Source organism: Aspergillus japonicus (genome assembly GCF_003184785.1).
Source record: "Aspergillus japonicus CBS 114.51 unplaced genomic scaffold BO86scaffold_6, whole genome shotgun sequence".
Classification (NCBI taxonomy): Eukaryota; Fungi; Ascomycota; class Eurotiomycetes; order Eurotiales; family Aspergillaceae; genus Aspergillus; species Aspergillus japonicus.
The window spans coordinates 197,477-219,848 of NW_020291643.1; the positions used below are offsets into that span (position 1 = coordinate 197,477).

Sequence of the window (22,372 nt, forward strand, 5' to 3'; positions counted from 1 at the left end):
GGGAGGGAAGAGGAGGAGGGGAGGTCGGGTTTGCGCCAAGCACGTTCAATAGGGCTGGGGTGTGATGGGAGGGGGAGAAGAAAGGAAGAGAAGGGTTAGTGATGATGAATCAGAGAAAAGGGAGGAGGGAGAGAGAGAGGAACAAAAGGAAAGAAGGGAGGAAAGGATCGAGACAAGCAGTTTGTGTGTGGAAGCAAGTGGTGAAGAAGAAGAAGAAGAAGAAGAAGAAGAAGAAGAAGAAGAAGAAGAAGAAGAAGAAGAAGCAGAAGAAGAAGCAGAGCAGCCAGCAGCAGGAAGTAGAAAGTAGTAAGTAGTAGTAGTGATAGTAGTAGTAGTGATGATGATGATGATGACGCTGAGAATGAATCAGCCACAAGGGAATAGGATGAGATGGGAAGGAAACGCGCCCGAGTCAATCCAATTCTAAGTCAGTCAGTCAGTCAGTCAATTGATAAATCAATCAGTCAATCAATCATCAATCAAACAGTCAAGTCAGTCAATCAGTCAGTCATGTGGGACTGCCTGCAATTGAAGGGAATGAAGGAGATGGAAATGAACTGGAAAGGTGCCGTCACTGCCAGATTGAGTAGTTTAGTTGTTGCAATCACGGATTGCTTGTTCTTCCACCACCAAACACAATTGCAATTGTACTTTTTCTTCTTTTGCTCACTCTCGCTCTTTTTCCTTCCTTTCTTTCTTCCTTTCTTTCTCTCTCTTCTTAACTTTCTCCTTCCCCCTTGGTTCTCCCTCCCCCCCCCCGGATCCTATTATATACGGTCTAAACACTCTACTAGGTACTACATCCCAAATACGACGCCGTAAACAGACAGTGGATCCCTTAACCTGGAACCCAACAAGCAGGAAGAAAAGCAAGCAAGCAACATCACAAACAGACCAGACCATTAAAAGAAATGGCCCGTTGTTGACCCTTTGCCGGATGCAGTTTCTGTCTGTCCGTTGAACCCTCAATTTTGCAATTTCTTGAAAGAGCAATCCGTCAACCAGACAGGGTTCGCTCTGGGTTATCTATCTATGATGAAACCCAACCCAAGCCTTACTACTCACAAGCTAGCTTCCTTTTTTCCCCCAAAGTCTACGAGGGCGGACCAGAAGTCAGCGAGGCGGAGTTGATCGGATGCGCGGGCGGGTTGGAACCATCTACTAACTACCACCAGTATCGTCATCGTCATCAACAACAACATCATCATCATCATCTCCTCACTTGCGGGCGGCTCTTGCTTCTACACAAACTTACTCATAACTTGCTGCTGCTACTCTTTCTCCCCTTTGGTAGAACCTCTGCTGGTCTCGACCATCCCCGGATTAGGCAAAGGCTAGTGACTGACCCTTCAGACTGGTTGCGTCATGGTGTCCGCGTGCAGCTCGTATGGAATGCGGATCCCCTCTTCAAGGCTCCTCCGACAGGTAACATCTTCGTTGCAATCGCTCGCCCTAGATTCCCCTTCTCACTCTTCCTCCCACCGCCGGATCAAGAGGGAAAGACAGCGCTACAATAATAGACAAAAACAACTACTGATGTCAACAACGAAAACTGATCAACGTCCGAGTCCATGGATTTCTCCCAGTAAATACAGGTTCAGCATATACACAAGTAACACCCCGAGTCACCAGGACCGCCTGCCGAACGAGGCCAGTCCGGTCCTCAGACGCATTGGGAATAGCAATCAAGCAGAATCAAACCTAACCCGCAATCGCCCAGAACAAGTCGTTCGTAGCATAGCCGTAGATAATTAACAGAAAGAGGAAAGTGGGGAGAGGTACCCAAGGTACCCTATAGAAAGAAAGATAACAAATATGAACCGCCGGTCTCAAGAGAGGCCCGGAGTAACATCAGAAAATCACCTCGGTCAGTCCAAGCCACCGCCCTCAGGGCATCTTGGAATCGCCATCTTCATCCATTCGTAACGTCGGGTACATCACTACATCCCCTGCCTCCGACTTCACTCCCGGCTTGGCTGGTGCCGGTTCGGCTGGCGTGAGCTCCACCCCTTCCATTTGGCTCCCTGACGCGGACTCCGGGCTCCGTTCGTCGCGGATTCGCTGAGACCCATCCTCGTATTCGCCCCGTTCCAGCCGGGAAGCAATGTAGTTGCGCAAGTACTCGATCAGCCGGACCTTTTCCACCCACTGCACGTCAGCCCGCTCCGCCACCTCGGTCGCTGCCTGGGCGGTCCGGAGCGTCGCTTCAGCTTCAGCAGCCGCGCCCGACAGCGCAGGGTCGATCAGGCTAGCCGAGATGCTTTTGGGTGACATGGAGGATGCTCGCCCCTTAGCGGGAGGGGTGCGCTCGCTGTCTGCCTTCTCGTTGTCTTGCGACAAGTCCATGGCATCAGGCATGGAGCGGGGCTCTGGGCGCGCGCGCTGCAGCGTGCCACCGGTATATCGACGCCGGTCATCATGATCGAAGATGCCTCCCAAGGTTGACGGCGGTGCCGCACTCGATGTGGTCGGATAGCCTGCTGTCATGCTCTCAGACATGGTAGCCGAAGGCAGGCGAGGATACATGTGGCCACCTTCATGGTGAGGTGGCGACACGCGAGTGGCTGACGGGAGAGAGATCGGAGAGCGACCGGAGGTGTAGGACTGTGCACTGGAAGGAGGCGTGAGGGCGGGAGTGCCGGTGGAGGGAGAGTGGGTGGCTGGGTTGGGCATCATGGCGCTAGCCGCTGTCGTAGCTGTCGCATGGCTGGGGGGCAACTGTGTGGGCGGCGAGTGAGTGGTGCGGTAGCTCAGACCTCCATGGACGTAGTGAGCACCGGGTTGGGCAACTCCAGCTGCAGCAACGTTGTCGTCGTTCTCGTAGATCGTGTCCTGCATCTGCTGCAAGAATTGATCGATATTTATCAGATCATTCTTGGTGCGCACGTTGCTCATTGGGGGCAGGTGGTACGACGGAGCGGAGGGATGGCCTCCAGGGCTATATCCACCGCCACCTACAGCTATCGGGGCGGGCATCGCTTGGTATTCAGGCAGAGGTCCGCTGCTCAAGACGGGCAGCGACAGACTCTGGAGGCCCATCAACCGCTGACCCACGGCCGCATACGAGTTCGGGTCAAACTGGCGGCGCTTCAGGTCACCGAAGAATTCGTTCAGAGCATCATAGCCACGCTTCTTCGACTCGTACGAGGTGTGTCCGGCTTCCGGGCCGTGGTTCAGGGCGTAGTAAACATTGCCGTAGGATGGGTTGGAAGGTTGAGGCGGTGGGTGAGATTGATAGTATTGAGGGGCACCATGGGCGTAACCCTGGCTAGGGACTGGGTTGATGGTGGGCTCGAAGTAATGAGCTGCCGCGGCGTACCCTACAGCATGCGTCAGTCGGTCAACGCCCGAAGGGTACATATGCGGTCGCATACCTTTGGCGCCGCTTGCAAACATCATGTCCGGATTCCGAGAGCCAGGCTCGGGGGAGCGAACCAGAACGGAATCATCAGCATGGGTCTTGACGTGCTTCTTCAAATCCTGGGGACGCTTGAAGGCCTTGCCACAGAAATCACACTTGTGTGGTTTGAGCGGCACATGGACGCGGATGTGAGAGGTGATATGATCGCGCTTGACGGTCGTCGTCCGACAGCTACCCCATTGACAGGTCAGGTTGAGGTTATTTGTACTCTTGCGACCGACATGACGCTCGCACACATGTTCCTAGAGCACCAGAGCGGTCAGCGGCGGATCGTTTCCCCATGATTGTGGCTGGTCGAGCCGACACGTGGCCGGTCACTCGAAGGTGTCTCAAGAGCCAGAAGAGAAGAGCATGAGCTAGCAAAGAAATAAATAAAGGGAAAAAAAAAGGCCGACACAACTTACGTAGAGAGCTTCGGGAGACGGGCACTTCTCAGAGCAGTTCTGCCACAAGCAGGACAGTTCCTCGCTAGGGCGAGTGGTGGCGCCGTTAATGGGAGGGCTAGCAACGGCAGCAGTGGCAGCAGCAGCAGTTGCAGCGGCCGACGCAGCGGTAGCCGACGATACCTGAGGAGATGGTTGTTGATGGGGAGTAGCAGGCTCTTGGGCGGCAGGTGCAGGCACGGGGGCAGCTGCCGTTGAAGGGGCCGCCGTCGTGGTGGTGGTGGTGGTGGTGGTGGTGTCTTGGGGTTCCGACATTGCCAAGAAAATTCTGTTTCTTGTCCCTGTCTTGGGATGCCAGCGGAAGTAGACAAGCGACTCAACACAATACCCCAACGGGGATATAATCAACAAATACGTCAAACAGAGACAAGAGCCGGTGGTAAATGAACCGACGAGAGTGGTCTATCCCACGGGGAAGTAGAAGAGGGCAGAAGTAGGCTAGGACGGTGGGTAGACTCGAGACGCGGTGAGAGCGTTGAACAAAGAGGGAGTCAGACACGCGCACCGATACCGCAGCCTAGTCAAGTCAAGCAACCTGTAGTGGGGAAAACGCCCAGTAATTTATATTGAATCAATAAGGTAATTGTAGTTGGAAATAAAGAGAAATATAGGTGGACTGTATAGATGAAGACCACCAGGGGGACATCAAACAAGAAAGATGGAGGAAGAGGAGGAGGAGGAAGATAATGCTTGTAAGAGTCAGAACAAGAAAAGAGATGGAAAGGGGAGGAGGGAGGAGGAGGGAGGGGGGCTTCAGAAGAGAGAATCAGGGGAGGAAAGTCTTGGGGCCGAGCCGAGGGGAGAGCGAGAGCGAAAGACGAGCCTTGCCTAGAAAAGGCGAAGACTCAACCGGGCGGAGGGGAGAACAAGACGGACAAGAAGCCCAAGCCAGGACTGGGCATTGTCCGGGCCAAGACAGACCGTGCGGGGCTGCGTGGCGTGGCATGGCATCGCCTGGCCCTTCTTCCTTTTGGACTCTTCTCTTTCTTTCTTTCTTTCTTTCTTTCTTTCTTTTTTTTTTTTTTGTTGGTTTTAACACACCCAGGTATTCTACTAAGGTGGTTACAGAAAGTTTACATCAGGAGCATAAACACTAAGTGTTTATGTCTAGGCTGATATCATACCTGATTCATGCTGAGAACATTCTCACTTTCACTGTCAATCATCTATCCGTACTGCCTTCGTTTTCCACGAGAATTAGTTTCCCAACTACCCACAACTTAGTGCCGGCCGGAATGGTTAGAGCTTAAGGGATTCGGAAACTAGTCCTAGTGGGCTTGAACGAAGCCTCGAATAACCGGTCTCCCTCGCCCCCGTATTGACACACGGACTAACTGACTGACTGACTTAGTCCGTCCTACTATGATCTAGGGACCATGAGAATTGATAATAAAATGTTGTCTGACAATCCGACTGACAGCCTAATCCCTTCCCCCCCCGCATAAGAAAACTTGCCAAGTTGGCCAAGTTACCCTTCTTGGCCTCCGTCCTGCGTTCCCAAGTTCCCCCTCTCACTCTCCCCGTTCCTTGTCTGTTTATTATCACCTTGTACTAGAAATGCGACTGGAAAGTCTTGTTGCTGGCAGGAATCGAAGCCTTCCTTTTTCCGCAAGGACAGACCAGTGGAGCCAGTTCTCGTGTCTGACATTTGGAGCCGTGAGGGAAGCACCAGCCAACGGATTATTATTACGATTTCAACCAATATCTCACTACTTTGTACTGTACTAGTACTAGTAACTCCAATACTTCGCTCTACTATAGTTGGGATACATCTAATGGCCGAGCAAAACAAACCCCAGTTTTTCGCGGTCGACGTCCACCAAGCAGTCAAAAATGACCGGTGGCCAACTGGAAAATACCCAAACATACCAAGTAATCCCTCTCCCCCTGCCTCTCTTGGCGCTTCTTTTCCCGCCCCGAGGACCCCGAGGAGAGAGGGTGCAGGTCTTGGATTTCTTGGACTCTTGGGTTTCTTGGAACCTCTTTTTTTTTTTTTTTTTCTTTCGGTGGTGTTTTTTTTCTGGGTCTTCATTATTAGTCAGATGATCCCGGGCTTCTCCGGGGGAGGGGGGGGAGGGCATGCAAAATGCAAATGCACCACCCATTTCTTTTATCAGAGTTCAAATCCCCTGTACATACTGTACAGCAACTGTATGTACCACACATGGGCACAAGTGGACTGACTACTAACTACCTCCTAACTAATAACCGACTTCTACCACAAGTGGTCGTACAGAAAAGAGCTCAGCTGTTGGATACGACTGGGTCGGCTAACCCCCCCTCCTCCCCCCTCCGGATTTCTGATTATTGAGTCGGATGTTCATTCACTCCGAGCCGTGAATACTACTAAAATAGTCCATCCAACAAACCCCCTTCCCTCCAATCCTAAGTACCTCCACAAAATTCATAACTTCCCTTCATAACCTATCATCCCCGCATAGGTAAATCGAAATATCCAAGTCAAAAGTCAAAAACATCGGGACGTGACTTGAAACAAGAGGGAAAAAAAAGCTTTCCCCTTATAACCAGTACCTAGGAGATGTCTCTCTCCCCAAGGCTTCACTGAAGGTTCCCCCATCTCCTCCCCGTCTTGGAAGGTTACACCACACCACCACCAAAAAAAAAATCAAGAATTATGCGAGTCACCTGCAGTTCGACCGCTGAAGAACCATCCAATCCCTAAAACGATCGCGTCACGGAGTGAAAAGTGAATTCGGTAGTAAGGTAGTTAGTCTACTGTAAACTTGGCTTGGCTTGTTCACCCTACCCCGGGGTGGCGGTGCCCCCTTCTCTTTGTCTTGGGGGAAATTATGCAGGGCCCTTCCTGCAGCCAGCATAGTCAGCGGAGAATTTTAGGCACCCACATTTTTCGCCTTCATGCATTTACGAAAGGTTTGGCATTTCGGACAGGTTCGACGGGGAAAAAGAAACTTACTCTCTGCATGGAGACAAGAGAGACTTAATTCAATTTGAGGTCAAATTTATTTATTGAGTATTTTGTTGATACAACTCCACCACTACCACCACCACGATTGTTTTACTGTCAACAGACGCAAGATGTCCGAAAGAGAAAAATAATATATATCCAGGTCTATGATCTATCATTCACATATATACAATCCGTCTAGGTGTAAAACCAAAACCAAATCAAAAAACAAACAGGCTAATCCGACAAACTCCCATCATCATGCGGCTTTCGTGTTCTCCAGGTGCTCCTGGGGTTCCGGCTTGTCGAACATGCCATCCTTGATCTCCGCACGGAAGCGCTCCTCCTCTTCCTTGAGCTGCTCCTTGAGGACAGAGTGGGCCCGCCAGATCGGCTTGATCTTGAACAGCTGATCGGTCACCTCCAGAGGGATACCACTGGTCTCCGGGATGAGGAAGAAAGCGAAGAAGAACGCCAGGAACGACAGGGAGGCAAAGAAGAAGTACACGCCGTAACCCATCTTCTCAAACATCTGCTCCGTGAAGCGGGAGACCAGGAAGTTGAAAAGCCAGTTACTGGCGGTGGTGGCGGCCTGCGCCACGGAACGGATGTTGGGGTGGAAGAACTCCTGTCCAGACCAGTCAGTCAATTGCGCAGAAATATGAGAGAAAAACACAGAAGAACATACCGCGTTGATGACCCACGGAGTACCGTTCCAAGTAGGTGTATAGACGGCGGTCCAGAGGTAGAAGAAGAAGATAGCCGCGATACCACCGCTGTTGAGGTGGTCTTGGGGGTGCTTGGTAGGCTCAACCACACAGATGTACGCGCCAATAATCCACATACAGACTGAGCCAGAGATCGCACCAATAAGCAACAGCTTGCGACGACCGAGCTGGTCAACCAGGAAAAGCAGCCAGACAATGGTGATGACAGCCTTGACGACACCAAAGACACCGTTCAGAATTCCCGTCGTGTTGCCTTCAACGCCAATGCTTTCGAAAATAGTCGGGCTGTAGTAGTTGATTGCGTTAATTCCGGAGCCGTTCTGCCAGAAGAAGAGCATGCATCCCAAGAACAGGCGATACTGCAGGTTCTTGGCCTGACCGAGAGCCTGGAAGGGCTTCCAGAAGCCGACACCGATGGTGGCCTTTTGTTCCTCGAGACTCTGGTCCATAGCAGCGATTTCCTCGGTGATATAGATATCAGTGGGCTCCAGCTGACGAACCCAGCACAGGTTCTCAATGGCCTGCTCGCGGCGGCCCTTGGTAAACAGCCAACGGGGAGATTCCTTCATCCACAAAGAGCCGAGGAACAGCATTCCTGATGGAATGATCTGAACGGCAAACGGAATGACCCATTGCTTGTGGCTGGAAGGAATGGTTTGCTCAACACCATACTAGAAGCAATGAAGGTTAGCTTAAGGCCCTGGTTCCTGGAAGAGTAGGAGAAGGTGCCGGGTAGCATCAAGACCGTATTGCACGGGCGATATAACTTACATTGATCCAGAAACCGACCATGCCACCGACTTGCCAGCCAAGTTCATACAGACCAACAAGACGACCTCGAATGGCGGGAGGGGCTAGTTCGGACAGGTACATCGGGACGATATTGGAGGCAACTCCGGTGCCGAGACCGGCCAACACGCGGCCCGCATAAAGCATGCCGAGACCGGTGGAACTGTTGGCACCCAACTGCAAACCCGCTCCGAGAACGAAGACAGCCGAAGCGATGGTCAAACTCCATTTGCGTCCCCCATAGTACGAAATACCATAGGTGAGCAGAGCTCCGAAGAAGGCACCGGCAATGAAAAGCGAGACGATGTTTTCACTGATCAGGTCACGCTCGGAGGGGGACTTCTTGTCCAGGCCGAACTCCTGCTTGAAGGATCCCAAAGTGATGGTGGTGCCGATGAAACCACTGGTGTACCCGATCATTTGAGAACCGCATGATGCAATGGCAGCCAATGCATACACTCGCCAGTTGTAAACAGCTTTCGGCGTAGGCCGATCCTCGACCAGGTGGAGGATGCCACCCATGGCTATGAGGGGGCGAAAGAAGGAGGAAGGGAGGGAGAGGAGAGGAGGGGAGAGAAGAACAGCGATGCGAAAAACCTATGAGCAAGCCACAAATATCTCTTGAAGAGGTGCAAGGATCAAGAGAAAGGAAGGGAGAAAAAAGAAATAGGCTTCCTGCCAACAGAGACAAGGAAGGGGGAGATGATGGAAGTAGATATTGGGGAGAGAAAGTTCTGAAGGCGGAAGTTGAGGAAGATTTAAAAACTGGTCGAGACGGGCCGGGCCCCTAAAGTAATTATCTACAGTGAGCGACGCATCAACGCTGAACCGTGTGGATTCTCCTTCTCTTCGAACGCTCTCCACAATCCACGTCTGACCGAAACCCCATCTGGGGAGACTCAACATGGGGGTTCCTGTGAATAGCACGCATTTGATACGTCAAGCAAGCAGCTAATTGGTCCCTATCATGCAAACTATTGCCTTGATTCCCACAAAGGTCGCCTCGTGATGTGGGAAACTGGGTCGGGGGAGAGTTTTCCCCAGACTGACTATGTCTCGCTTAGCCGGCGCGGAGAAGTTCTTGTGAAGGAAACATTCAGCCGCAGATTTAGGGTGTGGGGGCGAAGATTAGAAAATTTCCCTGCACGAGGAGAAGGTATATAATCCTGGTTGCCCCCTTACACTGGACATTTACCCGACTGTTCCGGTGCCTGCGAAAGCAAATAACCCCCCCCATGGGAGATGACTGATTGCTGACTGGGCTCTGCACGTTCCAGGGTAGCGAGCTTGTGGCGACTTGGCCACGGTGAAGACTTTGCCGGTGGACCAACATTCCCAGGCAAACCTTAACTTCGGCCTTAAAAGAGCTTTATCTCTACCAGACTCGCGAACTCGGGGTGCCGATCTCGTTTGTTGGCTGGAACGGCCCAGCATTGCTGTCTTCGGCTTCGCTTCGTGTCGGCTCTTCTACGAATCAGAACGTAGGAGTTTGAGAATCGGCCCAACGCAGGGAGATCCACAATGAGCGTTAAGCGACTCTTCGATGTCCCTGTCGAATGCAAGAGAGGACTTAGCCGGTTTCTGACACCACTGCCCTCCCAACATTCCTCGTAGTCATGTTTAGGCCAGTCAGGATGACGGGGTGAAGCCTTAACCCCATTCCTTGATGGAGTCTCCCTCGGAAGAGAGCCGACTAAGCCGAGATTGCCGATCAAGCTTTAGTTCGCCGTGGATCGGACACCGGTTAACGGGTCTATTGGAAAGTAAAATAGCTAAAAGCTAAAAGTCGGTTGACCTGGAGATGCAATGGCGCAGGTAAGGTAAGTAGTGCGTGTACGCGATGTGTGTTTTCAGATCTGCCAGAGAACAAAGCAGCGTACAGTGCTATCCATGATGTAGAGGTTCGGATAGGAGCAGAAGGTTGCCGAAGACGAAGGAAAGGCAGGTGGATGTAAGCTAACCGAGACGGGCAACGCACACGAGGCTTAATTCAGCCATGAGCAAGTCGATTTACATAATCGCAAGTAGACTAGTGGTCAGCTGACCGGAAGTCCCTTTAGACGGCGGGGTCGGCTCTCACCCACGCGGGCTCAAGCCTCAAGAACGCTTCTCCGCGTTGACGCTGGTTCTGGAAGACTGAAAACGCGGAGTCTCCGCATGCAACCCATCAATGGTTCCTTTTAGGTTCTGTCTCTGTTTTTCACTGGACAGCATGACGAAAGCAGCGGTGAAGATCCTTTGACTCCGGATTACTCCATGACGCCATGGTGTTTGGAGACCCCAGACGGCGTGGAGAAGGCCCTCGAGTATGAGCGGAGCCATCGCTTGCCCCGCGGGCGAGCACTGTCGATTGCATGGGAAAACCTTCTTGACTAACATGGCCTGTGTGTGCTGACTACACTAGGAGATAGGATAAACGCAAAACTCATTGGAGTCGACCGGACCAAATGGTTCTTCCTCGGAGATAACAATCTCTCGGCTGATATGCGGCGTCTGAACAAATTCCCGACCCCGTGACTAATCACAAAAGGACAGCCTCGCCAAGTTGCATATCTACCAATGTGCATGCATAACTGCATGCGTACCTTTAATGCACAGACTGGATTATCAGATCAATTATCCATCTCCTGCCGAGCCCTCCGCAAGAATAGGGATCCGACAATCAAACCACCCGGGGAGGGAATTGATCAAGATGCCCAAGTTCTCACTTTCCACCCTCCTCTCATCGCTGCTCTATCTTCTCCCCGCATACTTCTTCGTTCTCGCGCCGCTCCTCCGCCAGCTCTTTCCCGATCCATCCGCAGGGAATCTTTTCGACGTCGACCTCGATGCCGACGGGACCGAGCCCGATTCGGGCCTCACCCTCAACCCGGAGATCCTGAGTCTTCCTGATGGGGTCATTCCGAATTGTGCCCCAGACAATTACCGGGTTCACCTCCTGCAGAAAGATCCATTGGTGATATATATTGAGGATTTCTTGTCGGCGGAAGAAACGGACCACATCGTCAATTTAAGGTACCTTTCCACCCGAAAACTATTCGATCCCGGCAACAGCCAACTGGTTCCCTAAGCACAATTCTCTCTCCATGATCTTCCGCACGGAAACCACAAACGGAAAGCTGATCCCTAAAAAAGTAAATCGAATTACACTCTCTCCACGATCTACAACGGCCAAAACACAACCCACGACGCCACCCGCCGCCTCTCCGACCGCGCGCTTCTCCCCCGCGACAACACCGTCCGATGCCTCGAGGCCCGCGCCGCCGCGTTCCAGGGCTGGAAGCCTCACCTCTACATTGAACGCATGTGGGCTCAGCGCTACAACACCTCCGGTCACTACGTCCACCACTACGACTGGGCCGGATCCGCTGCCCGTGGCGGGGACCGCCTCAGCACGTTTATGGTCTACCTGGGGGACGACTGCGAGGGCGGAGGCACAAACTTTCCGCGGCTGAGGATGCCTCGGGGTGCTGCGGCCCTCCGTGAATGGTGTCGGTTTTTGGAGTGCCCTGCGGATGATGATGCTGCTGCCCCTCCAGGAGGGGAGCTTAAGGATGGCGAGTCAAGCCATGTTGCCGCTGCCGCTGCCGTTGCCTCGCAGGGAGTTACTTTCAAGCCCATCAAAGGCAATGCTATCTTCTGGGAGAACCTGCGACCGGATGGGTCGGGATACCCGGAGACGTGGCATGCCGCGTTCCCGGTCACTTCCGGAACGAAGATCGGATTGAACATTTGGAGCTGGTATCAGCCCCCTCGGCGGCGGAGAGGTTGAGCCCGCTTCCCAGAACCCAGTTGGATATACCTCGTTGGAGATGTATATACTCGAAAGTATGTACGCTACGGCAGCGATAGTCCTGCACCGGCAAGCCGAGATTCCAGTAGGTGAGTTTAGAATGTATACAGCATAACCTGTGAGATATAGATCATCAATCATATTCAAAGAATAAGCAACGTCAACAAAAAAGTATCGAGCACAAAAGAGATGCCAATCCATGGTACAAAACACCAAGGAAACACAGAAAGGAAACTCATGTCAATCCCTAGCAACTTCCAAACGCCGTCCAGAGAACTCCCCCCAGCGCAATGCCTTCATAACATTATGATCTTCATGGGCCCAAACCAAAAAACAGCATATACAAACATATGGGTATTTGATTAGTACTTCTTTTTTTTTTCTTCACGGGTTCAGGGATTCGAAAGTTTTAGTTCCCAGCATTCATGAACTGAAGCCATTCCTCGTTACTGAAACCGCCGGGTCGACATGCGTCGGTATTTCCAAAGATATCGTCAAGCGGGAGACCCAAGTCTAGTCCGACTCCCAGCGCCGCGGGGTCGGGCGCGCCCATTCCGAATTGACCCAATCCGGTCGGCGTGGCGGTCGCAGTCATCATGTCTGTGGAGAAATTATTGGGAGGCTGGAAGCTGTAGCCTTGCCAGATGAAGTTTTGGTTAGGCAGGGAAACCAGATCGGGGCTGTTGACGGCTTCAGCGCCGTTGACAGGGGTCGAGGTCCCATGGGAGACAGGCGACTGCAGCCGCGAGTGGTTAATATGCTGCGGTGGCTGATTGGGCAAGCGGCCCGGCACACTGGAGCTGATGGCCCCGGGATTCCCGCTGGAGAAGACGGAGAAATTGCCGAAGCCGTCCAATGTGGGGGTGGATACTCCCATCGTGCTGACGGTGCTGCCGTCCGCCGTGGAGGCCAAACCAGGGGCGAAAGAGGTGGCAGTCGTCGCGCCGGCTGGGTCCTGGCCGAAGTGATCGTTCTCTAGTGTAGACATCGGTTGTGTCGGATAGGCGAAAGGGTCGTCCGATGGGAACATGATGGGCATTAGATCTGGGAACTGACTGGGATTGGCGAATGCGTGCGCCCCAAATTGATTTGGTGTGACGTCGCCCAAGGCGAGCGACATGGATACCGGAGATGCCCCTGTCGACGCGGGTGTCCTGTCGTTGTTGGATGCAATATCCGACGGCGTGGACACGGCATCAGCAGCCATCTCGGGCGTGGACGGAATCCACGTTGAAGGCTGGCTTGGGCGCACATTAGAAGCAGGACTGCGGCTAGCAGCACTGTCATCGAAGCTCTTGGGGGTATTGCTAGCCTCTTGCTTCACTGACCGACTGAGCAACTGCGTGGGGAAAGTGTTGGCACGCTGTGGTGGTGGCATCTCCAAGGGCACCGAGGCGGCAGCGCTCGCGGCGCTCTTGGCGGGAGGCGGGCGGTGGTGGTGGCCAGACGAAGGGGCGGGCCGCTTCAAGCTCGCCCGCTTCTTCGCGCTCTGGCGATTCTTGAGCAGCTCCGGCAGGTTCTTGAAGAGAACATTGAGACTCTGAGAGCACCGATCTGCCGCCATGCTCTTCTTGGCTAGTCCTGCCAATGTGTTTTTGCCTTCCATGGCGTCTTTGAGGACGCCATCCTTTGCGGTCGGAGAGTCGGGATTCTCGAGCACGAAGAACAACAGCGACAAAATGGCGAAGTAGGTGGTATACATGGTGAACCAGAACGAGCCATTGAGGAGGCCTCTCTTATGCATGCCAGTCGTGATATGTACGATGTTGCGTGAGACACTGACACAGGCCGCAGCGCAAGCGTAGGATCGCCGATCCACTCCTCGGGCTTGCGAACCGCTGGAGACATAGTGAAGGAAGGGCCGGTAGAGTATGACCTGGACGTGAGCGTAACTAATGCGGAGTAGTTGGCGGATGCTGTAGACAGTCAGTAACAAGCACTACCCAACCCTTGGAGAGGCAAACAACTTACCGCTCGAGCTGTGGGGAGACCTCCGTCCCCGGTCGCAGCGCCGCGGGAAGCTCTTCCATCCAAGCCTGAAGGTCCCTCTCGATTTCCCGGATCTTTGAGTGGCTGACCACATAGCGCTGATCCGAAGCGACAGGATGTTGCGCTTTCTTCACAGGGTAGATGTATTGCACAACTTTGAGGGTGATGTTGGTCAACCGAGTATGCGCGATCGCTCCAGCCATCAAAGGTGTATGATCCGAAGGCACGGGTAGGATGCCGTTCTTGGTGATAAATTCCGAATCGACCGATTCTGGGTACACCTGATCGATATCATCGTCGTTCAGCATCAGAGGTAATCCGAGCAACGTGCTGACATAGACATCCATTCTGCGAATCGTCCAAAAGATGCGTTTGCGCATCTCCTGCTCAAGAGGGGTGAAGTGTATCGTCACGTTGCGGTGCAGACCCAATCGCAGAGCTGACCGCTGTGCGATACCAATATAAGAGTAGCATGTGCTAAGTTTTGCGGACGATTGCAGGAATAGAATCATGAAACAGATGGCCTGGAGGGAAGTCAAGTCGCGGCAGTCTGTAATTTCCAGGAGCTGGCGACCTGCTTTGAAGTATTGAAATCTACAGGCGCAAATTAGTTCAATCCTCAATCAAATCGAGGGGGAACGACCTACCCTTGCCCAATAGCACCCTCGTAGCCTGAGATATCCAAGGTACTGGAGCCATCGTCAGAAAACAGACATCCGACGGCCATTACGATATAGAGTAGCGGCAGGAAGGAATTCTCCTCGTTGGTGAACTGGTCTAATGGCGTATCATAAATTCGGTCAAACATGGTGTAAAACGTAGGTTCATGCACGAAACGCATTAGCGCGCAGGCATCGTCCAAGGCATTGTGACACAGTCGTCGGCCGATTTCCCGGGAGGGAAGATCATGAGTGGGCGGCAGGGACGCATCTTGCGGTGATTCGGATACGGACTTGGGGCTGTCAAAGAGCGTTTGCGCGACCGGTCGCGATCGGAGAGTGGGCAGCGGCATATCGGAAGCTCCGAGCTGCTTCCGCAGGCGTCGGATGAACGTCATACCAGAACTATGCCCATGATAATCCCAATGTCCCTGGTCATCAAGATCGAGGTAACCGGAGTTATCGACCATCGACTCAAGCAGCGATTCATCACCATTAGCCCCATCCGCGGTCGTGTCGTCAGCGGGAGCGGGGACTGAAGGTTGCGATCCATTCGTCGTCTCAGCAGGTGCAAGGGGTGCAGCCGGTTCCTGCTGCGGCTGCTGTTGCGGCTGCTGCTGCTGCTGCTGCTGCTGCGGGGGAGGCGGTGGTTTTTCACGCTTGATGGCGGCCAGCATCTGCTCGGTAGCATGCACGTCAAAGTGCGGATCGTCCAAATTTAAATCCGGAAGCACGACGCGCAGCAGGGCCTCGGCTTTGTGCAGTCGATTTTCCAAAGCTTCAACATATTGCGGGGCGGGGTTGCGACGACGGTTGGAAGGTTGGTCGTAGGTACACTCTACGGACGGCCGAAGCTGATGAGCGACCACGGCCAGGAAAGAGTTGCGGAAGTAAGGTCCGACAGGGAGAATGGAGACTTACCGTAACTGTAGACCGTGCAGTGCGTGCACGGCTGCTTGCCGTCGCACTTGATTTTCTTGCGACGACATTCATCACACGCGCGCGTTACCCGGCGACGCTTTTGCATAGGCAGTGGTTCCTTGACCGGCTTGAGCCCCTCGTCCCTCATGGGTAAATCATCTTCGTCATGAAGGGCCGAGACAGCGGGATCGACATCATCATGGGAAGCAAAAAACGAATCGGAGACAGCAGAGGGATCGTCCTCATTCGCAGGGTCGGCGATTAACGGACCGGAAGGGGATGCCATGAGGGAGAGAGAGGCAGATGACGTGGGGGGGTGGGTGGGAGCAGGAGAAGATCGATCTCACGGCGGTCGGCGCAACGACATGCAAGGGGGTATGAGCAAGTCGGAGATCCGATAGGAAGGGATAACGAGGAAGGAACTGTTCCGATCAGCAAGGGGACGGCGACCCGCGTGGCGAGCCGATGAATGATCGCACGTCCACGAGGGTGTGGAATTGGCGTCTCACAGGGTCATGGAAGGCACCACGAAGTGGGAGGGAGGAGGGACGGAGGGAGGGACCGAGAGCAGCTCGACGAGCGTTCGCCGAGAGAGTGTAAGGAAGATCGACACGTCACTAAAGCGAAGGTACTGGCTCGTTTGCAGTGGAAACTAGGTTGAAAGCCAAGAAAGAAAGAGACAGAGAGAGAGTCTGTGTATGTATAATAGGTAGGAAGAGTGAGAGTAAGGGTAGGTAAGAGGAGTTGAAGAGACGAAGCGTCTTGGGTTGTGTTTCTCTCTGGCTGAGTGAGTGTCTGAGTGTCTGTCTGTCTGGGGCACCGGCGGAAGAAAGGATTTATTAGTAAGACTTGCGCTGACTCAAAAAAAAAACAGTCCACAAATTGCCCAGACCATGCATCATACATCGGACCTCCGATCCCATGACAGTCATCTTTTCCCTTGCCCCATCTACCGCCTCTTCTTCCTGTTCTCTCTACCTGAATCATGGATGAAGAGGGTAGATGAGAAAGCAAAGTGGTTGGGATGGTTATAGTGTACTGTACTGTATAGTACCGTATACGCCGATTGACCCGTCGGGAAATTGGACGCTATATCCGAGAGAGGGAAAGGTAGAACAGCAAAAGAAATCAAGCATTCGGGAGATACGAGTGTGAGGGAAGGGGGCCATTTACATTGGTCTTTTGGAGGGAAACAGGATGTTTCCTTAGACAATCCTGTCCTTTTCGACAAAGTCGTTCGTCGAGAGATCCTTGTCGAGGTGCTTGGTTGCGGATATCCAGCGAACGAATGCGACGGAGGGACCCTTTGCGCACACAGAGGAAGGAATTGGGATGGAAAGGGGGCAGAATTGCGAGGAACTGGGAAGCAGGGGGAGAGAAAAGGAGACTCGATGAGCCAATGGAGACAGAGCAGATTTTCAAACTACGCACATGCAACCAGAAGTGAGAGTTGAATGGGAGGGAAGAAAAATGGCTCATAGGTAGGGCTGGCTTCGGCGAATTGGCCGGCATTTGTCGATGTCCAGGTATATCAGCATAAGACAATCGGCGAGCATTAGTATCTTATGCTGCTTCTTTATTCTATTCCCTGTCAGCATATGAATTCTCTTAGTCACTTTCATTTAACGCCATCATATAGAAGGTGCTTACTGACAACGTTCCAATGATCCCACGGATCAGGGCATGGTTAGTCCATCCTTCATCCTCGGCGTCTTGGCCGATACTAAGATATGACTATGACTAGTGCTAGTCAATGACTACTCGATCAGTCAGCCTCGGTCGGGCCCTTCAAAAGGCCGAAGGGCGAAGAGAGGGTGAAAAGTCCGCTGGGATGCCTCAGGCCATCAATCTTCCACGTCTTTTCCATTGCCATTCCACAATTATTTTATTATTTTTTGTATTATTATTATTTTCCAGCCAGGGAATGAATGATCTCAAGACACCTGCGTCATTTGTCTCTCCCACACTCTTCTACTGAGTTACCAGTATCTGTCTAATCGCTTACTGATCTGGAATTCGCCTATATTCTAGTACTGAGTACTCTATTGTTCCATTGTTCCATTGTCGTCTGTCTACTATCGTCAAATCCATTATTCAATCTCAGCTCAGCTCAGCTCAGCTCTGCACTGCGCTTGCTTGCGACCCAACCCTCCCCTGTTAACAACATCTATATCATGTCATGACAATGTCGTTCACTGATCCATGGATCTAAGCAATAACCATTAGACCATCACCAACCGAATTCACGTGGCAGCTCGTATTCGCCTCGCTGGATCTGCTTCGCCCGAGCTTCTTCCAGACCTCAGGCTACCACACCCACTTTCCTAAAAGGAATCCCCCCCCCCCTCCTCCCCTCCCCAATTGAACCATGTTCTCCTCTGCCTACCTGTTGGTCACCGCATGTTGTCTGTTCGCAACCCTGGGATCCTTCCTATTCGGATATGATTCCGGGGTGATCTCCACTGTCATCGACCAGGAGACGTTCAAACACCGATTCCATCGTCCCTCCGAAGCCGCCACGGGCGGGATCGTCGCCTCGTATAACGGTGTGTGCATCTGGTTCCCTGCAATCTGCTAATTGGCCCACCCGCTCACCCATGACCCTGTGACAGGCGGCGCTATCATAGGTTCCTTGCTTGTCTCATACCTCTCCGACCCGTGGGGTAGGAGACCCGTTCTGTTCGTGGGCGGTCTTCTGGCGACCCTTGGGGCCGCTTTGCAGGCGGGTGCGGTCAATGTGGCCATGCTCATTGCTGGCCGCTTGATTGCCGGCCTGTCGGTGGGCCTGATGTCATCCATCATCCCCGTCTACTGTGTACGTACACAAACAACCCCAGCCCTTGTTCCTCATCATCCCCATCCCCCCATCCTCAAATCAGTCTAACAATCAATTGAAATAGAGCGAAGTATCACCCCCGCGAATCCGAAGCTTTTTGGGATCCCTACAACAATGGATGATTGGATTGGGGGCAGTCGTCGCAGTAGGTTGCTCGAACCTCTGGAAATATATACTGTATGACCTGACTGTCTGACCTTCTTCATCAGCAATGGGTTGGATACGGTTGCTCTCTCCGCACAGGGAACTTCACCTGGAGCTTTCCGCTAGCCCTGCAAGCTCTGCCTGCGATCGTCCTCAGCGGTGGAATCTGGTTCCTCCCCGAATCCCCCCGCTGGCTCATCGAACAAGGTCGCACTGATGAAGGCCGCACCACGCTCACCCGCCTTCACGCGGTCAATGCCTCCCTCATCGAAACTGAATATGCGCAAATTCGGGCCAGCATCGCCGAAGAGCGACGCCGCGCCCCGCGCACCTGGCGTGCTCTCCTCTTCACCTCGGCGACCTGGCGCCATCGCATCCTCCTCGCCTGCGGCATGCAAGCCTTCACGCAGTGCTCGGGCACCAACATCATCTCGACCTACAACCCGAGCCTCTACCGCTCGCTCGGCCTGTCCGAGACCACCTCGCTCATGATCCAGGGCATCTGGGGCGCGCTCGCCCAGTTCTGGAACACCGTCTTCATCGTCCTGTTCATCGACCGGGTCCCCCGGCGCACCCTCCTCCTCCCCTCTCTCGTGGGCATGGGTGCCACGATGTGCATCGAAGCCGCCCTCGGCCAAGCCTACCGCAACTTCACCACCGACCCGCCCGCGCCCGCGACCGCCGTCCGCGCCGCCATCGCCTTGTTCTTCGTCTTCTCCGTCTTCTTCACCAGCCTGGGCCTCATCTCCTGGCTCTACCAGTCCGAGATCTTCCCCACCGCCATCCGCGCCCGGGGGGGCTCAATCGCCACAGCCACAAATTGGAGTTTGAACCTAGTATTCGCCCAGTGCACCCCGATCGCGCGCTCGCGCATGGGCTTCAATTACTTCTACTGCTTCGCCGCGTTCAATTGGGCCGCCGCCCTGCTGGTCTGGTTCGCCTACCCCGAGACCGCGGGCCGGTCGCTGGAGGAGGCCGAGCATGTTTTTGATCGTCGAGGATCGAAGGATGAAGGGGATCATCACCAGGGGCTGGAGCTCCAGCAGGACAGGAAAGGAGGGTTAGCCATGGTTTCTTCGGCGGAGGCGAGTGCAAATCCCCTACACCACAGGTGACCCAAATCCCGAGGTGGAGTTGAAGAACTGCAAGCATCCTATATATATCTATAAATAATCTCCTGTTGTATATAATAGCTGGCTGCATTCTGCATTGGGGTTCTGCAATGGGTTGTACAGTTAGTGTTGCATGATGGCAAAATCGAGTCAGTCGAAGCTATCGATCAAGATGTATAATATTAATCATGTCATATAGAGATGCTCCAATTGGTAATCAAGTCCAGTATCGGAAGAATAAAAGCAAAAAGAAATCTATGGCTTCAGAGTTCGTTGGTACAAGCTGGGGTATAACACGCAGTGAAACAATGGGTGATCTGACGGAGAAGCATATATATAAGAGAAGGTTTCATCCAGGAATGTATAGTGCTGTTGCAGGCGAATGAGCGGGGAAAGGCTCTTGTCTATATAATGAGGATGGATCACAAGAAAGAGGGAAAGTGCAGGAAGGACTCCAATGAACGATGACCTGGATTAAACCCAAGACTTGGCAGGGTGTTGCAGATATCCATATGGAGTCTGACGGAAAAAAGGAGTGTATATAATCGTGGGCTGGTGTCATAGCTCTTCCAATGAGGGCATGGTATATCTGGTGAGCGGCGCGTTGAGAATCTCCTGTTGAAGGCTATCTTCCCACAGAGCAACATTGGGCATGCCCGGTTGCATGGTCAGGCAAGAGAAGAGGATATAATTGACGTGCATCCAAGACTCATAACTGAGACGCTTGGCGACCTTGAGCATCCGGCCAGCGAACCATGGCCGATCGTATGGGGCGTTTGCGGTCTGGGAGTACTGCGTGAAATCTGGTCCTTGGCTGCAGCTGTCGCTGGTCGTGTTGACATGACCGTCCTTGCACTCGAGCAAGATCTGCAGCAGTGCTTCCACGGAACCGCTCATATTCACCTCGCTGTCCACTACCGCCTGCTGCAGCGTCTGGAGGAAAGTCTCGCTGTGCGGCACGGAATGTCGGTAGTCCCAGAGGGCCGCGTTGAGCATGAGCAGGGCAACCAGCCGCGCAACGAACTGTTTGCGGTTGCCAGAGGCAGTGAAGCGCGCCCCGGGAGGCGCCGCAAGAATTTGGTGTAGTAGTGACCCCTCCTGGAAGGCAGTGTGGCGCATTTGGAGCGAGCTGGCGTCAGTAGTGCTCGATTGATAGGCCGAAAGTTGTTGACACCGTTTGAGAAAGGTTATGAACTCATCGCATTGATTCTGAATTTCTTCGTATGGAAGTAATGGTCGAGGCCAGGAGAGGCTTAGCTCGACCGGAACAGGGTATGAAGCCATCATAGGCCGGGCCATTGTAGCCGATTGTTGCTCGGAGGCACGCCTCTCACTTGGCTGTATCATCGGTGGTGCAGCATCAAAGAAGAAACTCGGTCCGTCAGTTTCATAGCCCGAGAGGATGTAATCTTGCCAATTGATCAGCATTCCCAGTCGAGTATTATGAAATGCAGCGGGACCACCGCGGGCTCGGATCATCTCTCTTGCAGCTCGCATATGAAGCCAGCTGATTTGCTTGCGTCCAGGACGGGGATCGAAGTCTTCAAGTCCGGCAGCACTAAGACAAGCTATGATTACTTCATCGGAGAAGTCATGAGGGTGTCTCTCACGGTGTTCACGAAGCATGGAAATGGCCCGGTCGCGATGAATTAGTCCTCTTTCGTCCACCTCCTGATTGCGAACCCAGGTCCATGTGTTAGCTGCATGGACAAGGATGGTATTCTGGAACGCCACCGGCCCTTTCATCCCTTCGGGAACGAAGACTGCTGTGTACCAATTGTGCGCTTTGGAGGATCGAAAATGGTTCCCGTAAGAGCAAGCGGGCATTTCGTTGACATAGAAATCGAACAACCGCTGGCTGTCAAGGTCCAAATCCAGTGGTAAGGTGTTGAAAGGATCAGTACGTGCGGCGCTGAGTATTGTTTTCGGAGATAGCGCCACTTCATATGGGGATGTCGGGGCGGAGGACCGTGGCGTCAAACTTCCCAGCTCGGAGCTACTGCTTTGCGACGTCGCCGAGTACCATATCTGGGAATCCGACGAGGAGCTGCTGTAGCTGGACATTTGACTGTCGCGGATCGGTAATGAAACGGACGATTCGGAGACTGGATAAGCGCCGAATTCTGCATCAAAGCTCTCCACGACCTCGGTGATGTTGTGTTCACTGGTTGGATGACTTGAGGTTGTTTCGGATCCATGTTGGTGCACGATGTTGGCCGCAGTATCTTCAGCATTTTCGCCAATCTCTACCTTGGGCCTTTTGTCGGCGGGGTCATCGCGGTGGCTGCTATCCTTGGCTTTCCGACGTGACCTGGAAGGTTTGCGGCCGCCTTCCCCTATGGTGTCATCAGGATCGATGTCAGACTGGCCTGCAGCCTGTCGCTTTTGTCGCATATACTCTTGCATGACATGACGTTTGACTTGAGTTAGATTATTTCGGCTGTTACCCGAGGCGTTAATGAACTGCCACCGTACTTGGGAAGAGCCTGCCGTGGGCTCGATTGTGCTTGATTTGTCAGGTTCAGGGGACATGATTCTGAGCCGAGGATCCCGGACAGAGAATGAATATGTGTTGTAGGATGGTTGGGATACCGCAATGCGGTTCTTTTGA

At 53.2% G+C, this 22,372-nt stretch overlaps 7 protein-coding genes across 7 annotated transcripts; 3 read left to right on the forward strand and 4 right to left on the reverse strand.

Annotated features, from left to right (window-relative positions):
* The first annotated feature begins 244 nt into the window (after window positions 1-244).
* BO86DRAFT_185800 (uncharacterized protein) lies at window positions 245-1,093 on the forward strand. The gene has a single exon (XM_025666626.1). The coding sequence runs from the start codon at window positions 391-393 to the stop codon at window positions 820-822; it is 432 nt and encodes a 143-aa protein (XP_025531126.1). The 5' UTR covers window positions 245-390; the 3' UTR covers window positions 823-1,093.
* A 728-nt stretch (window positions 1,094-1,821) lies between these two features.
* On the reverse strand, window positions 1,822-4,295 carry pacC (putative C2H2 transcription factor PacC). The gene is made up of 3 exons (XM_025666627.1): window positions 3,826-4,295; window positions 3,375-3,663; window positions 1,822-3,320 (listed from the first exon to the last, which is right to left on the reverse strand). The coding sequence occupies exons 1-3, from the start codon at window positions 4,117-4,119 to the stop codon at window positions 1,888-1,890; spliced, it is 2,016 nt and encodes a 671-aa protein (XP_025531127.1). The 5' UTR covers window positions 4,120-4,295; the 3' UTR covers window positions 1,822-1,887.
* A 2,769-nt stretch (window positions 4,296-7,064) lies between these two features.
* Window positions 7,065-8,829, reverse strand: BO86DRAFT_331522 (sugar porter family MFS transporter; the record flags this gene model as incomplete). The annotated part of the gene is made up of 3 exons (XM_025668748.1): window positions 7,065-7,418; window positions 7,479-8,189; window positions 8,290-8,829. Coding segments are annotated over 3 exons (1,605 nt in total), but the record flags the coding sequence as incomplete, so codon positions are not given.
* A 2,170-nt stretch (window positions 8,830-10,999) lies between these two features.
* Window positions 11,000-12,079, forward strand: BO86DRAFT_416156 (oxidoreductase, 2OG-Fe(II) oxygenase family; the record flags this gene model as incomplete). Its single annotated transcript, XM_025674952.1, has 2 exons — window positions 11,000-11,322; window positions 11,443-12,079. 2 exons carry the CDS (start codon window positions 11,000-11,002, stop codon window positions 12,077-12,079), a joined length of 960 nt encoding a protein of 319 aa, XP_025531129.1.
* Window positions 12,080-12,487: 408 nt separating this feature from the next.
* Window positions 12,488-16,120, reverse strand: BO86DRAFT_185890 (putative C6 transcription factor (Mut3)). The gene is made up of 4 exons (XM_025666628.1): window positions 15,670-16,120; window positions 14,737-15,586; window positions 14,072-14,683; window positions 12,488-14,016 (listed from the first exon to the last, which is right to left on the reverse strand). Exons 1-4 carry the CDS (start codon window positions 15,953-15,955, stop codon window positions 12,510-12,512), a joined length of 3,255 nt encoding a protein of 1,084 aa, XP_025531130.1. The 5' UTR covers window positions 15,956-16,120; the 3' UTR covers window positions 12,488-12,509.
* Window positions 16,121-18,037: 1,917 nt separating this feature from the next.
* BO86DRAFT_407069 (sugar porter family MFS transporter) lies at window positions 18,038-19,958 on the forward strand (the record flags this gene model as incomplete). The annotated part of the gene is made up of 4 exons (XM_025674237.1): window positions 18,038-18,215; window positions 18,282-18,484; window positions 18,570-18,650; window positions 18,715-19,958. The coding sequence occupies 4 exons, from the start codon at window positions 18,038-18,040 to the stop codon at window positions 19,762-19,764; spliced, it is 1,512 nt and encodes a 503-aa protein (XP_025531131.1). The 3' UTR covers window positions 19,765-19,958.
* Window positions 19,959-20,319: 361 nt separating this feature from the next.
* On the reverse strand, window positions 20,320-22,293 carry BO86DRAFT_376261 (sigma-70 region 2 family protein; the record flags this gene model as incomplete). The annotated part of the gene is made up of 1 exon (XM_025670527.1): window positions 20,320-22,293. One exon carries the CDS (start codon window positions 22,291-22,293, stop codon window positions 20,320-20,322), a length of 1,974 nt encoding a protein of 657 aa, XP_025531132.1.
* Window positions 22,294-22,372: the final 79 nt, after the last annotated feature.